Below are 18,155 nucleotides of genomic sequence, written 5' to 3' on the forward strand. Positions count from 1 at the left end.
CTACTTTTCAGCCATGATAAAGGAGAGTAAGAGAAAAGTAGAAAAAGAGAGGAAGAGGAAGAGGAGAAAGAGGAAGCGAAAGTGGAAAGAAAGGAAGAGAAGTAAAGTTTTGTTTAAAGACTTTATTGCTGAAATCCAATTAGATTGACCTGGTCAAGTCTCCACTGTCCTTGACTGAATTAAGCCAATTAAAACACAAACAAACCAGGAGATAAAATGCTAATATTAATCTTAACCTTATCTACTTTTTTCCAAAACCTGCAATTCCAATCTTCCATCTTCACTATTATTCTTCCCTCTTTGGAGTGACAAAGGAGCTGACTTGGGACTAATTCAAAAGATTCATGTCCCAAATAGTTAGACAAGGGCAGTGTGTGTGTGTGTGTGTGTGTGTGTGTGTGTGTGTGTGTGTGTGTGTGTGTGTGTGTGTGTGTTTCTTGGCAAGGGCAAGGAGTAGTCAATTCTTTAGAGCTAGAAGAGATATTGACAACGACGAAGATAAGGGAGGAATAAGCAAGTATTTTTGTCTTGATAAAATAATCTAAAAAGGCATAAAAAGATGAGACCCATGGCCATAAGGAGTAGCCCCATTCAGAGCTATTTTTACTAGTCTTCAATGTTCATAAAAACAGAGAATAAAGAGGAACAGGGTAAGACAGAAAAGGAGAAGTCAAATGGCTAACCAGAAACTCAAAGTTCACATTTCTACAAGTTTTTTTTTTAATTCAATGGGTTGTTATTTCCCCATATTTCAAGCATATCCAAATATGGTCAATTTAAAATTTATTATCAAAATATACTCAACTTCTGAGTTATTCAGAAACTGACCTACTCAAGACCAGTCAAGGCTCATCTTATAAGTTGAAAGTTAACATCTAAATGCTACTATTTTGAAATTAGCCTAGTATCACAATTTTCAAATTTTCTGAAGCAAATTGGGTCCTCTGATAAACATCCCCAATTAAAAAAATATGACATTCTAAATAAATCAAAATCGAATTGATGGAAACAGTGAAAGAGCACTGATTACTAGTGTTTTCAAGAGATTCATAGTGTTATTTTAAATACAAGTTCTATTATTTATAATTTGAGTATCTTAAGGGGAAAGCAGCATGTATATGCCAGAAACTGCCAAATGAAAATCAATTAGTAATAAGCTATATGTTATGGTAGAATTAAACAGAAAAAAATGCATGAACTCAGCAAAAAGTGATTCTCTCTATACATAACAGCTTGAAATTATAGGCAAATTATAGGTAAATTTCCAAAGATACTCATTTAGTTCATCCTTTACAAAGTTTGCCAGAAATAGGTAATACTATAAACACTATTCTTGAGAATAGTTTGATAATATGTATCAAATTGAAAAACAAACATGCTTTTTAACCTAGTACTCCCACATCTGGGAATTAAAGTTAAGGAGAAAATCACCCAAGTAGAAAAGATTAAGTTCAGCACATTTTTTAATTTATAATTATTTTCAAAAAAAAGGAAGTAACTAAAATCTCTCTCAGTCAGGAGATGGTTATGGAGATTACGGCACATACAATAGTGTGTAGCCATTACAAATTATGTCGATTGATATATTTTCATGTACAGTGGAAAGAGGCCCATAGCACAACTGAGTACAAATAAAATAAAAATTAGGCTACAATACAGCAATTATACTAAATTGCTATTTTTGTAAAATAGTGCGCTTATGTGTAAGAGAAAGGGGAAGAAGCAAGAACGTGTGCGCGCGTGTACGCGTGTAAAAGGATGCTAACTAAAGATGCTCGCTATTGTGTTAACAGACATTATTTCTGGGCAGTGAGGGAACTGGGGACATTTCTGCTTCCTTTTTTGTACTTCTCTGTAGTATCTGACTTTTTTTCAGTAAGGACATACAATTTTTACAAAAATGGTTTAGGAAAGTTTCTTAAGATTTGAAAAGCACGAAGCCACTTACACCTTTCCCTTTCCTTTGCATGTCACCATCAGTGAATGGAGTGGTATTACTATCAGAATTCAAATAAAATATGCAATATTTCAATGGAGACCAGCAGAACCAATGTATATAAAAAAGCAGAATCTGTATCTGGATGACAGAAGACATTTAAAAACAAAAACAGGTGAACTCCTCCTCTTCCACTTAAAATTTATTTACATGTCAAAGTCCTCCAATAACAGTAATCACTAATAGTTACCATCTAGTTCACTCTCCATATTACTCCCTATTTATGTGTTGATTAGCTCAATAAAGCTGGGGAAAAAATATTACTCTCCCTAAAAAGAGGGAAAAAAAATACCCATTTAGGTCAGTTAATGAGTAATCCAGGAGAGTGAGACACTCACAGCATTCCAGAGATGCAAGAATTATTTTTTATAGTTTTAACTATCTTCCGTACCTACACACATCTTCTATCTATAGCTATAGATACATTGCATAGTAAGAGAAATTTACTTAAAGGCATTCTATCTAACCAAGATCCTGCCACATTTAATCACAAAATTTAACATACATTAAGGTTTTTCAAACATTTTTCCTAATGAAACTGGATCAAAGAAAAATTTAAGAAAATGTAAAAGGCACTAAATTTCAGGACTGATATTAGACCAAAGACTCATCTCGCCAGATAACCTTTAGTGTAGGTTCATTCCTTGAATTATTTGAGTAGCTAATACATAACAGACACTGTGGCAGGCACGGTGTTAGGCTGCGGAGAAGGAAGGGACATCAGAACAGGCACTATGCTCCATAAGCTCTTAAAGCAGAAAGCCTTTCTCAAATTGTATTCTCAAATTGTATTTACAAGTATACAATGTACCCTGAACTCCATGCCACATCCCCAACAGCTCAGAACATCCACAGATCAAAAAAGTATTAAGTATGTACAGTGTGCCATACATGGTTAGCCTATAAGGAAAGTTACACAGACATTTATTAGAGCAAAGTAAATGCTAGGGGAAAGCTATTTATTCTTAATCCTTAATGCTGTCTAATTAAGTCTAAGACCACAAGCTTGAATTGAATCCTAAGACAAGTTTACTGAGTCAAGACAGAGGCAAGGACACACCCAGCAAAGTGAATGTTCAAAGGCAGATGCAGCAACAGTTTGGGTCTCTTCACGGTACTGCAAACACTTCAGTAAATCTGCAGCGTAATCAGCAGGGAGATCAAGAGGTACCTTGGCTACTTTTCTAAGGGATTTGGATTTTATTCTAATGACAGATGACGAAAACTAGAAGATCAGATAATCACCCAGGTAGTGGTTTAAAAGATACAACCAGTAGCAGGAAACCAGATAATAGACTAAACAATGATAATAGTCCAGGTAAGGAATGAAGGCAGGCCCACATTATAACCCAGTAATACTGAAAGTGAAGATAATTTCAAAGTAGTACAATCAACCGAGGTTACTGGCTGAAGGGTGCAGCCAATAAGGCAGATGGAAGAGTCAAGACGAGCTCACAAATTAGACAACTATGTGATAGCAACGGCCAAGACAAAGAGTGGGTGTACAGTTGTGAATGAGTGTGTACAGATGTGTGTACATGAAAGAACAAGTTTGAAGGAAAAGATGTGGTGTTCACTGTAGACATGCTGAATTTAAGAAGTCTTATGCACATAGATGTTCAGAAGAAGCCGGTATTAAGAGTGAGTGAGAGGACTGGGAGAATAAAAGAATGTATCTGGGAGTCCAATGTGAATAGGGAGCAGCTGAATGAAGATGTGACATCACCAAGGGGCACTATGTGGAGTGAAGGAGAAGAGAGTCCAGGACAGACCTGGGGAGAGCTCCTGAGGGCAGCGCAAAGAGGACAAGAGGCCCCCAAAAGAGACTAACGAAGAACAGTCTAAGAGCTAAGAGAACAAAAGTTTCAAGGAAAGAAGAATGGTCACCAATGTCAAATGCAGCAGCAGTCAAGAAAGAACTGTTACTTTTGGTAGTTAGGCAACTTTATCAAAAAGATTTAATTTTAGAGTGCTCAAAGTGAAAGGCAGAATGCTAGGAATTAGGGATGAATGAAGGATGAAAAAGCAGATACAATAAGCAGAAAGCCTTTCTCAAATTGTATCGCAGTTTCCCAAAAGTACTGACCACAGACCATTTCCTCATGAAGCGTTCCTCTAGAACAGGAGCGATTTCAACATGGCATGTTTATAAACTAGGAGGAAGAAATCAATATCAAGGGAGAGATTGTCTAAAACTGAAACGGGACAAATAATGGAGTACATTGCTAGAAAGAATAAAGACAGGTTCTGAAGCATATACCGTGTTTTCCCAAAAATAAGACCTAGCGGGACCATCAGCTCTAATGCATCTTTTGGAGCAAACATTAATATTAGACCCGGTATTATATTATATTATGTTATATTATAGCCAGTCTTATATATTATATTATATTATATTATATTATATTATATTATATTATATTATATTATATTAATTATATTATACCCGATGTTATATTATCTATATTACATTATGTTACGTTATATTATATCATATCATATATATCATATATTATCGACTCGGTCTTATGTTAAGACCGGGTCTTATATTAATTTTTGCTAAAGGTGTAAAATAACAGTTATAAAGAGGAGAAAAAAAAAGAGTGTGGGATGGGATGGGGTCAGAAAGTAGCACATATACAGTAATGCCATTTTAGCTACACCATAGTTCTACAGCTTTTCAAAGTCCTGAGAAGCCCTGAGTAGATAGATTGAAGTTTCACATTTATAAATTCAAATCCATTCCACCTAAAGCCCAAATGATCCCATTCCCTGGACCTAGAGACTAGAAATCACCTGAAACAATACCAAACCTCACCATATAACTAACTAAAGGTTCAAGTATACCCAGTAAATTTGCAAAACCTCCCTGGAATCTTACAAGCCCCAGTAACAAGCAACCAGAATTCACAGACTTTATGGGACAAGAGATTTTAACGTGAACAGTCTTATAATTAAACATTTCTAACAAGAAATGCCATTTAATCAGACCACAAGGGGGAAAAACACCATCAAAGGAGATGCCGACAAACAAGAATGAATCTCCTAACGCATCCACAGTCCAACAGTTCTCATCCATTCACACCACTTGGGAGATAAAATAGTAATACTTATCAATCATAATCCAATTATTTCCAAAGATCTGAGACAAATGAATGTAATTTCATAACATATCATTACTTTTCAGTAACTCTGAACTGGAGAAGTCTAGAGAATCATGCATTTCCCATCCTTTCATTCAAGTTGACACCTAATTCCTAAGGAAATGATGGGAACACATTGTTATTCCTTCAAAAAATAGCATTTTCAAACTAATTTTTTAAAATATTCAAGTGCATCAGCATTAAAATGTGAATCCCTAAAAAAACACTTGAAGTCACTGCCTCATTCCATATATAGCATGATGCCATACATATCTCAATATACCACCAAGCTTAAGAATGATAAGGTGAAATGGGAGGATTGGACATTTATTTAATAGCTACTAACTGCTTGGAAATTTGAATCCTCACAACAATTTTGAGGTAGGTAATAAAATATTTCATTCCTAAACAACAGCATTTGAACAGTGTAATGATAAAATAAATGAAAAATCTTGAATTCAACGTACAGATTGACCAGGCAGAGGATGGGTAAACTTCCTAGGCAGAGACTGAGGAAAAGATAAGTGAATTTGCAATCAAGAGAAATGCAGCGTCTCAGGTAACCGTCCACCTACCAGGTTCTTGGTGTCTAGGCTAAAATCATAGTGAAAACACAAAATGGAGACGCTCTGGTACTTAACGACACTGTCAAGAAGTAATTAAGACTACCACCAGGCTCAGAAAATTGAAAAGTATCAAGAATACTGGACAAAGTTAAACTTTGAGTTTTAACAAAAACAGAAGAGCCTCTAACATTTCAAAAGAAATCACCATCCTATAAACAGAAACCAAAAAAAAAGAAATCACCATCATGTTTTAAATCAGTTATGATAATAAAACTAAGCAATGGTAATATATGGTGGCTACAAATCCTGGAAAACTTATGATCAATTTTTTTAAATATATAAAAGTCTCAGAACAAATGAGCACAAGTTGCATATATTACCTAATAAAAGAAAATTAAATGGTAACATTTAGAGATAAGCAAAACACTTTCAGGATACAAAAATAAACACGTCTAATTTCAAATATTTACAATCCAGCAGGAAAAGACAAACAGGTAAGCAAACAATATAAAACAGAATTAAATAACTGTTAAACAACATCAAGTATTATGGAAACTGAAAAATTTTTTTTTCTTTGAGTTGTTTGAGAAAGTATCCACAGAGATAGTAGCATTTGATCTAACTCTTGAAGGAAAAGGAAGGAAAGTTTTTTTGAGGCTCAATTAACAATGGTAGAGATACAAAGGTACAGAAAACTGACAATGCACTTCATATTACATGAGGTATGGAAGATTCCGTATGATTAGAATTTCGTATGTGTGGATGGTTAGAGAAAGAGACCTAGAAAGGCAGAACAAAAATTATTCAGAAAATACACTTAGGGTATAAACTACTCGGCAGGGAAAGATAACTACAGAATTTTAAAGAATAGGTATTAGAGGCAGACATGTAGTAGGAAAATCTCAGGATTTAGAATTAAATAGATCTGGGCTAGAATCCCAGCTCTATCACTTACTAACAATGAGGCTTTTCAAAATTGCTATTTCCTTATTTGTCAAATGGGGACAAACAAAGCCTTAATATGATGCAAATGGGACCTGGCCAATATACTGTCTTTCAATTGCTTTCTCACAATAAATGGTAGACTGTGGAGGGTGATGGGGAAGAAGTCAAGATATGCAGCCTCAAGTGACTGGGAAGATAAAGCCATTAACTAAAGAAGGAATATAAGAAAATAATTAAAAAAAAACAGATTTGGAGAACAGAAAAATACGGTCAGTCTACATGCCAAATTTGCGGTGATAGTGGAATATAGAGGTATACATCTACATGCAAAGGTATCAGAAGACACAAAAAATTGGATCTGGAATTCAGAAGAGAGTTCTAATAGAAATGAAATTTTAGGAACCTTAGGCATACGGAGGAAAGCAAAGAACAGGCACTCACAAGGAGCTAGGAATAAGACAGAGTCAGGAAAGCAGAAAGGAAACAGTTTCAAACATAAAAGGTGGCCAGCCGTATTAAGCACTGAACATAACTGCTGGATTTGACAATTAAGAAGGAGATCTCTGACAAACTTTGAGAGTAGTTTCACCAAAATTCTGATGACACCAAACTGTAGGCATTGAAGGAATAAATGGGTGGCAAAGAAATGAGTGAAAAAAGTGAATCTAGTCCAACGGTCCCCAAGCAGGAAATCCATAAACATAGTAATGGAGACCAGATGGGTATTATCAATATCACAAACAGTCACCTGAAGACTAAATTTAGTCTCCACCAAACTATAAAAACTAAGGAAAATACTAAGTTTCTTTGATTCTCCAATTAACATACTACATATTTTTTAGAATGAAAGCATGTATCACTATTTTACAAATGTCCTTTCATATCATGAGATTCTTGGTAGAAAATAAATAAAAATATTACTAAGCACTAAAAGGTTGGGATTCATGGGCTCTTGAAAGTAATCCAGCACTGGAGAGAATAAATGAAATTATGAATGATTCAGGTAGAAACCTTCAGAGAAAGTTTTTCTTCTGTTTTAAGATTTTTGTTTGTTGGTCATTTGGTTGGTTTTCTTTTGTTTTCAGAAGTGGAAAAATTCCTAAAGACATTATTTAGGTCAAGAATAAAAAATCAATGTAAAGAAATATTTCAAGTTCCAGAAAGAAAGGTGGTGAAATGTCATGGAGAAAAAGATAAAACACAAGGGAAAAAAGCTGACCTTACAAGTACTGCAAAGCTATGCATAAGTCACAGTCCATGTCTGGAAAACCACATTATGCTTTCTCACCCTCAGAAAAGCTGCCCCACAGAAGTTCAGTTAACCAGTTAGTTAATTAAACCAATTAAAGTTCTAGTAGAACTAGAGCTGTATTTCTGCTCTACTTAAACTTCGTGTTACTTAGCTTCTCTGAAGATGCTTCTTCACTAAACAATAACATTTGTCCCATAAGCTGTAAGGAAGACCAAAAGAGACAATATACAGAGTGCCAAAAAAACGTAATACACATTTTAAGGAAAAAACTGTATTAAAATTGTAATAACATATACCGATAACAAAAGATGAATACAAGTCATGTGTACACATTTTTTTGGCACCCCCAGTATGTAAAGAGCTTAGCACAGAGCCTGGCACAAAGTAACCATTTAAGAAACACAGCTATAATTACTAAAATAATATATAGATAAATATTTCTCTGATGTTAAGATTGAGAAGACCTAAGTTTTAAAGGAAAGAAAACAAATGAAATAGGAAAGACTAATTTATCTGGCAATACAATCCTATAAATTTTTTATGTGAAAAACATACATTAAAAAGAAAGCATCACACAAAACTAAAAAAATACTAGTATAGAACTGATTTATATAAATTATTTTTCTTATACAACAAAAAGATAAAAACCTCACTATAGACAAATAATGTACTGACATACTCTTTGCTATGCATAAACAGTACCAGGTACCCAACTTAGGAGCCCACATGGATGGTAATAGAGACCACATGGGTTATTTTTCAATACTTCAACATGGGACATATTTTTCAATACTTATCACAATGGGAGGTATTACTGCCCTCCCTGCCATTATTAGACCAAGCTATAAGGCATTCCTTATGTCCTTAAAGGAAAAGAACTATTTGAAGCATAAAATAATAATAGTATTTGAAATATTCGATTCAGATAACACCAATTCAATCTTTCTCACACTGAACGCAAATCCATTAGTAGCTGTTTTACTTAAAAATAAAGTAAAATTCTAGCAAATATTCTTATGTTAATGTAGCAATTTTTCAACCAGTGATGAAAACTGCCATTGAAATAAGGGGAGTACCTGGGGGGGGAGGCGGGGTCAAGTGGCTATAGCTCTGCATTTAACAGAGCACACACACCTACACAGCCTACAAGCAGTCCCAGTTCCACCTGTATCTATTCTTACACAGTTAGGATCCGATCTATTTTCAGACTTTCTTTTAAAAACTGAAAAATCATTCTAACAATCCACATCAAATCTTGCTCCTTCTGATCTCAGACAAAAAGTAAACTATATTGCTAGTCATAATTGACATATCCAAAACTTTACACTGAAATTTTAAGTATATAATTATGTGGACCTCTCCCCTCAAGTTTTTCCTTATCTTTATATTCACCACCAAAATTTCAGCTGGGATATACACCACGTTTTGCAATATTTAGAATAACTTCTTTATTTCTGTGCCCAAAGCAACACAGGTATTGCTACAATATTAATATTGAACAGACCATAATATAGTGGAACCCCTTTATAAAACAAGGTTGATGACAGAAATAAAACGAAGTTGTTAACTTTGTTTTATCTTTTTTACATGTGATATGTGTATGTGGGATTATAGACTTTTGGCTAGCAATATATCAAAAGTGCCAGTTTACTCAGAAAGTAAAGAAGGAAAGATATTCTACTACTAGATAAATTGTTAATTTTGATTAATAGATTAATAGATCTATATCATACAATTACCAATTTTTTAATGAGAATATAACAAGTATACTCCAAACTGAAACTGAACATGATTCAATTATTTTGTAGGTACTTCGAAATCTTGTACAAAAGCTAGCCTTTGAATTATAAAAATTTGTTTTCCTTATTCAGCACGGATAAGGCAGAGTCAAAGACTAAAATGCATCTGTAATTAACTCTATGACAACATACTATTGAAGGTGGTTTTAGAGAGAACACTCAGCAAGTTTGTTCATGTATAATTTTTATTTCCAAAAAGGCAACACGTGGAGGTTCCTGTTGTTTAGATTCCAAATAAATGATATTTTCTGTAATAAATTTTATAATGTGATTTTTAAATATAGTACCTTGAATAACTTTGTGTATTAAAAATAACTGAACTTAACTGTTAACAAGATCCAAAAGCGAAAAACTAAATTTAGTAAAATAATAGGAAAATATACAAGCAGAGAAAGCTCAAAAAGCCACCCAAAAAAAATCATTGAGGGTTAATGGGCCACTAACCTCACTTTGATTAAAAAAAAAAAAAAAATCCCCTAAGTATATCATCTAAGCCATCCAATCTCACACCCACCGACCTCACAGACACAGAAAGCAGCCAAGATAGTCACTTTCAAAAAAAGTCTAATAAAATTATTTTTACCTGTAAATTGTTTTCTGTGACTCTGTTCCACCAAACCATATTGATGGGTACTCCTGATTTACACCTGTCGGCAAGGCAGCCAATAGGGTTCTTTGCTTTTCGTGCCTTTGATCCCATCGGAACTAGCCTCTCCTCCAGCATCCCCAGGCGGTACTTCCTTGGCTAGGAAAAAGAAGGAAAGAGACCAGGCCACTCCTAACATCCCCCACACTAATCTAAACTAACATGACGAACAGAGAGAAGGTATCAGGAATGGTGGAGTAGAAAACAAGTAAAATACCTAAGACACCCCCTCTAACTGTCCTTATCACCCCCCACCATTTCCCACCCCCCACCCCCAATACACACCTCCAAAATAACCCACACAGGCTGAACAATATTATACAAAGCAACAGATGCTTTAGAGAAATACATTATAATCTGATTTGGTAAGATTTTAATGAACAGAAATTAACTTATCAGCAAAGTAAATGCTTTGCAAATTTTTTTCCACTGGCACTTACCTATTCTCACTGCAATATGAAGAAATGGCTTCAACGGCACAAAATACAAGTAAAAAATAATTCTACATATTTTTCTGTATTAAAAAAAATTACATACTTTCCTGTTCCTCATCTCACTGCCTTATTCCCTGAGAACTACCCCCATTTAAAATAAAAAGCTAATTCCTAAAGAATGGATTTTGTTTTTAATTTTAGTGGTTGGCAGGGTTTTTTTATATGTGAAAATTAATGAGTTTTTACCATCTTCTCTTAATTGTAGCACATTTGCACTAACTTGCATCTGAAAGAGAATCTGTATATAATCTTTTTCCTTTAAGGAATACTGATACATTCCTAAGAATGTATCTAATTTAAGACCTGTAATAAGAAAATCTATGTCTACTCATCGTTCTGTCACAAGATTGTTGGAGCAAATAATTAACTTTCTTCAGAAAAGGTGTCATAGCCAGACAAATAAATAAAATACATAAAAAGTAAGTTTTCCAGTACGAAGACAACCAATTTGAAGAAACCACTTGATTTCTAAATTTCAAAATGACTTTGTAAATAATGCCTATAGAAATTATTCTGTACAATTTAGGTTCGCCACTCCACAAATGGGCCTCTGCTATGTTTGTCTTTGGTTTAAGAGGGGAAAAAAGATTAAAATTGAGTAAGAAAGACAACCAGTCTACCTACCTACCCAAAAATTATAGCAGTGGGTAAAGTTTCGTGAGGCTAAAACATTTCCACCTCTGTGTAATTGTGAATCAATTCATTATCCTCTATGTCTACATCACAAGCAACTTTGGTAGATGAGAAAAAAAATGTACCTTTGGAACATTTTCTGGTAACATAGATCACAACTATAAAAACTTGATATACAGCAAAAATAATATAACCTTCAGGAAGCTTTCACTGATTTAAAATTTGTATTTTAGAAAATGTCTGGGCTAAGGATTATACTATCAGAAAAGTTCAACACATCAAACAGTATTTATTTAAACAAAACCACAACCGGTCAAGGACTTATACTAGGACACACACTAGGACACCTAGATTCTAGTCATATATTTGAAAGCCAGAAAATTATTGCTTTAAATGTTCTTCTGTTATTCAGATCCTTCACAAATTCAAACTTGTTTTTGACCCAGTTATTACAATTAGTGCATTTGCTTAGAGTAGTGCATTAAGCAACATAGAAAAAAAGGTTTTAAATCAATCCAATGTATCATTCTCCTTCCCCAGGAGCTCTCATCGTTTTTTTTTTGTTTTTCCAAAGAGGAATTCATCACTCCTCTCCCTCCACCCCACCCCACCCCCCTCATCGCCACAACCACCCCCACGCCCAAACCTGTAATTACCCTAAGACTTTTCCTTTTAGGCAAGAAGAGATCCCCAAACATGTGCCATTACAGATTTACGTTTCCTTAATACACAGCCAGAGAGTAAAGTAACTCAAAAGTAAAACCTTCTGTGCGGTACTGCATATTAAGACCTAAGGTATCAATACCATTAAAAATACCATTATAAACAACAGAAGACAAAATGTCATCTGAAAAAAAAGGGCAGCAACAGAAATTATCATAGTGAGGCAAAAAGACTAAGTAAAGAAGTCTCATTGCACAGAAAGTAAATTATAGCAAAAGCTCATCTGTAAACTAATTTCCAAATTATTTGGACTACTATTTATCCCTTAAAGAAAAATTGTATTTTTTCAACTTTTATTTATTTAAGTGTGTTTTTCCAGGACCCATCAGCTCCAAGTCAAGTAGTTGTGTCAATCTAGTTGTGAAGGGCGCAGCTCACAGTGGCCAAGTGGGGATCGAACCGGCAACCCTGGTGTTACGAGCATCACGCTCTATCTAACCAACTGAGCTAACTGGCTGCCCAGAAAAAATGTATTTTTAACTAACCATCTGAGAGCCTACTTTTGTATCAGGATCTATTCTAAGTACTTGGAATACAATGATGAATAAAACATACACCTTTCCCTCAAAAAGAGGATATAATGTGTAGGTAACAAAGTCATGCAAACAGAGCATACTCACTGTGATATAATAAATGCATAAATAATCAAGGTAGCAATCAAGGGAAGAGACAAAGGTTTTACAGAGACGGTGGATGCCTGAGCAGTTTAAAGGAGGAGTAAGTGTGGGTGGATGGATGGGTGAATGGATAGCTACAGACAGACAGACAGACAGACATGTATCATAGTCTAGGAAAAATGTGTACACAGAGGCAAACAAGCACGCGGTATTAAGGGAAAACCACAAGTACGCCACTAGTAGAGGGCCAACCTTAAGAGCAAAAGATGAGGCATGCAAGCAATAAAAAAAATTTTAAATGAACTGTTTTACATCCTAAGGCAAGGAGTTTGGACTTCATTTCATGGGCACTGAGGAACTCTTGAAAACCTAGGAACAAGAACTAAATTGGAAACAGGTAGACAAACTAGTGGACCCTGGCAGTGATCCACGTTAAATGTTCCCAACCTCAGCCATACAGACTGGATAACTCTTTGCTGTGGGGCGTCCTGTGCCCTGTAAGATGTCCAGCAGCATCCTGACCTCTACCCACTGCGCCAGCAGTACCACAGCCCCAGCTGTGAGAACCCAAATATCTTCAATGTTCTCTGGGAGTACGAAAACGACTGCCCCCATTTGAGAATCACTGCTTAGGTGAAGGATGCGAACTCAACTGGACAGAGCTAAGGCCTGGCTGGCGGAAGACGTGCTGCGTTAAAAACAACGACTGGGGATTATCTGAAAGTAGGGCCTAAGGGAAATGGAGAAGTCAAACGGAAGATGAGAAATTACAAGGAGCAAACAAAATTTTATGGGAAATGTTTGTTTACCCCTGAAGTTGTTCCTCTGAAGTTTTCTGAGTTCTACGAGATCCAAAGTCAACAAAAGCAACCATTCCTCTTCCCTTTCCCTTAGCTTCCAGAGTCTTTCCTACACCAATCCTGACAATGTGATCGTCAAAAACAAAGTCAGTCCCCGTTGAACTGCCATTCTTCATAGCCTTGCCAGGCCAGCCTGCTGGTCATTACAGAATGGCAGCATTTTACATGCCATGTCCTGTTGGTAAACACCAGCTTTTCTGCTCCACCTCCTAGTAAGTCAACATTGGACATCAAAATTCCCAATCTTTTTGTTTTTCTCTCTCTCTAATATAGACAATATTTACTTTAAGTCTCAAGACTCACTACAAAAGTGCCTGATTTTTATCAGTCTTCACAAAACCTAAATAAATAGCATAATAAGACAGTAGCTGAAAACAGTTCTACCCTTTTTATTGGGCATTTTAAAAAACAACTTAGGGCTGGAACGAAAGTTTTTAAGGATAAGACAAAGTCTGATACTATATTCTAGATTAGCACTTCTCAAACGGTAGCAAACACACGAATCGTCTGGGGATTTTGTTAAAATGAAGACTCTAATTCACCAGGCCTACAGTGAAGCCTGCAATTCTGCACCTCCAAACAGCTCCCAAGACTGCTAGTGCTGCTGGTCTGGTGCCCACACTTCAAAGAGTCACGTTCTAGAGAATGTCAGAGGAAAAACCTGGGGAAGAAACAAGTATGGCACAAATAGAAATTGGGATCACCACCCAAGATAAAAAGGAACAGGGTTCAACAGTCAACTCCTAGCTTGACTGCAATCCTTAGAGCTTTCAAGAAGAGTACTCCTAACCCCCAAAGCCCCAGCTCTTCAGAAATCTTTACCCTAATCCATAAAAGCTCATTCCAAGGGTTTAGGACTAAGGGAAATCCACTCTCATTCCTAACAAATAACCTAAGTCTCTAGACTACGTCAAAGAACAAACAGTAAAAGCTCATTTTTAGAACTCTTTTAGTTCCACTCACAAATATTTTGTCATTCATCCATTCATCTAACATTTCATCATAGGCTCTTTGCCCTTCCTAGTAAAACAATGATAAGCTCTCTTTCCCTAAAAAGTTCAGTCTAGCAAAAGAAAAATCTGTAAATACCACTGCTTGTATAGAAATGTCATTCAAGTTACCAACAGACCAATTGTCAGTGCACAATTCTTTTGATAAAATTGAAAAACAGCATCATCTCTAAATGCTTCACATTTCCAATCATAATTTACATGTCACAATTTACATTACACGATTACATATCAAAATCTAATTACTAGTAATAAACTAGAGAAATCAAATTGTTATCCAATGACAAAAAGTCCCCAGTGCCCTGAATTTTAAGAACCCCCTTTAAACATCGAAAACATAGTGTGCTATCACTATTTGTACTCTGAAACAATGAATGATGATCTAAGGTTACTACAAATAACACTTTAATATGATTTACTTTTTATTAATCAGAACCTCTTTACATACTTGGAAAACGGCAGTATACATACAGAAGTATTATCTCCCTCAGACAATGCTTAATAAACATATTAATTCATTACCTTCTGCAGTAAGAACTCAGCAACCTACCTCCAACCACACCTGAGGGTCCACTTCTAGAAACCTCTGGCCTAGAATTGACTGTATTTTTTAAAAAAATGAACCTGCATTTCTTTTCCAACCTCTTCCGGCTGACAGTGGGCTTCCTTCAATCAATTAAATGCCCTGGGAGTCCGGTGTATTTGTAACGATGAGGACTAAACATAAGCTTGTAATTCCATTAACCGTCGACGGCTATCTAACCTCACTGGGAAAACAGGCTGCAACTGATTAAAACCATCTGAATTTTTAACATCAAATAAATTCACTAATTTCCATATAATCAGCACAGGGAACTACGTCTTACCTAACCTATAAGTTAATTAGGTGTGTCAAAAATCTTGCATTTGAAAGGCTCCTACACCTAATTAATTTAGAATAATAAATCCAGATCTACAAATCACTGCAGCTTGGGGTCCAATCAGTTTTTTCCATGAGTAAAAGACTTAAAATTCAAAATAAGTCAGTCTCAAAGATTATGTTGTATTTTGTCCTGCCATTCATTATCAATTGCGGGCTTTTCATGAAAATATATTAAGATCCTTACATTTTCATTGTTTAAATAAAGATAATAACTGGATGGCATGGGTGAGTAAGTGCACAGAAAAAACATACAGTCACTGCTAAAGACTCATGGACAGGGAAACATCTGTAAACGAAAAAGACCTTGTAATTTGTGGAGTCAATACACAAATGACATACAGGATGAAAGGATGAAAACAGAGGACGCTGTTAAGTAAAAACTGACATAAATTATAGAAAACAGGATACACACACACACATAAACATATCTTTAAGCTCTACCATGAGTCAGAGCCTGAGGGAAGAGTCCCCCAATATTATCTACATAAATTTAAGAAAGCCTACCAAGCAGTCCTTACTTGTTCTTGAAAACTCAATGCTACAATGGAGTTTTATGCCACCAAAAACAAGATCAGGTGAAACACCCTTGCTAAGCAAGGCCACATTCAATTTCTAAAAAATGGCCACGCCAAAATGCAACTTCTGTTATTCTTCTGCTTTGGAATGGAAGCAGAATACAAGATGTGGAAAAATAAAATACCATGCCGAAGCTATTAAAATATCTTCAGTGAAAGTGAGTAAAGCTGTGTTTTTTTTAAGTCATTAAAGTTATTACCACAATAAAGTATCACCTGTAATGATCTCATAAGTTTTTATACAAATTTCAGTCCCTTATCAAAACCAACCATCATGCTAAAATGCTATTCGCTGATTATGAAAAGGTTTCCTTCTGATTTACTTATATTTACATCCTTGATTAAATTCGGCCTTAAAATGAAGCACAATATCTTCAGAAATGCTCTTTGCTATAAACTGAACTTAAGCTAAGGTAGTGGCCAACTAAAACTAATCTCACACACATTCCGAAACAGATAAATGTAAGTTTTAAAACTGCAGAATCATAAACAACAGAACACTTCAACCACCACCCTTTGACAAGCACAAGGCACTATGCCAAGCACTTTACACCCATTAATACATTTATACTCATAATTCTGTGAGACAGACACTATTCTAATACCAACGTCACAGATGAGAAAAGTGAGGCTTAGAAGAGGTTAAAATAACGTGCCTATAACCTCACATCTAACATAAGGTTGGGCTCCAGAGCATGTACTCTTAACTACAGTATTCCACCTTCAATTCAAAGAAATCTGTTCCATATTCTGTAATATCCCTTAACGTATTACAATCTTAACATTATTCTAGCTAATCCTAAAATGACCAAATACAAATTCTTAAAATCTCTCTTTGAATCTAATTAGCAGGGATAGAATCAATGAGAAACAACAGCTACAGACACTTCATTCAAAGAAATAATATTAAGCAGCTCCCCCTCCTCATTTCCAAAATGCAAGAGCAAACCTTGGGAATTACACAGAGTTAGGGAAAATTACACAGTTCTTGTTAAATTTAGCTTAAAACTCAAGCTAGCATGTTTGTGGATACGGATTCTAAGCTCATCTTTATGAATTCATTCCTGATCCCTACTTTCCTAGGAAAATAGGGAAGAACCACCAGTAATGCCAAGCGCTTAGTACCAGCTACTACACTTTGTAAATACAATGACCAGAGTAAAGAAGCCAACGAGATAATCTCAGAATGATCTACTAGTTCCTAAATCCAAGTGGTAAATTCACCATGGTTTTACTAAACTATCATTAGGTAAGAACTAACTCAAAATCCCCTAAGCTAAAACTAGATAATGGCAAATTATATATTATAAATAAAAGGCATACTGTTTTAGTACATGTGTTTAAATATGGCAAAGTGTCAAACACCAAACCACCACACACCTTAAAAAAACCTCCAAAACAAAAATCTCTCATGAGATCGTTTTTATCAATAGAACAAAATTCCCTTTCAATCATAAATTTGGAAGTCCCGTTCTTGACTCAACAAAAGCAAGTGGTCACTGCACACAGAGTACCAATTAAAATAAAGTACAAAAAGTACATGGTTGAACGACTTTGTTACAACAAAATTTAATCTGTTCTCTCCAAAGCACATCTTTATCTCAACGTAGTCCTGGAAGTTCAACCTGGAGTACTCTTAATTTAGCAGGAAAATAAAAATAAATCATTCAAAGTTGAGTCCTTTCCAACAGGAACTGTCATATTTTTAAACAAGTTTCAATCTCATGTTACTTGCATAGCATTTTAAGAAAAGAATAGACTGAGAGTGGAGGTAAACAATAGTAAGAATGTCACATTGACCTCTGGCAATTAAAATGCAGAGGAGAGAAGGAAAAGAAGAGAAAAACGCAGAGGAGAGAGAACATATCCATTTGCTAACGGAAGCTGATAACTATAGATCATTATCAATAAAAATGATAGTGGATTCAAATTACATAATGACAGTCCTTTTAATTTAAAATCACTAACTCATCG

At 35.2% G+C, this 18,155-nt stretch overlaps 1 protein-coding gene across 7 annotated transcripts in view; it reads right to left on the reverse strand.

Annotated features, from left to right (window-relative positions):
• The window catches only part of PAN3 (poly(A) specific ribonuclease subunit PAN3), a 134,898-nt gene that overhangs the window by 83,033 nt on the left and 33,710 nt on the right, over positions 1-18,155 (reverse strand). For 3 of the 7 annotated variants that reach the window (XM_081046009.1, XM_081046008.1, XM_081046015.1), the window contains exon 5: positions 10,285-10,446. The exons of the other annotated variants lie outside the window; for them this stretch is intronic. In XM_081046009.1, the coding sequence (XP_080902135.1) occupies positions 10,285-10,446 (162 nt within the window). The remainder of the gene's footprint in view (positions 1-10,284; positions 10,447-18,155) is intronic. 7 annotated transcript variants of the gene reach the window in all.

Source organism: Rhinolophus hipposideros, assembly GCF_964194185.1.
Source record: "Rhinolophus hipposideros genome assembly, chromosome: 4".
Lineage (NCBI taxonomy): Eukaryota > Metazoa > Chordata > Mammalia > Chiroptera > Rhinolophidae > Rhinolophus > Rhinolophus hipposideros.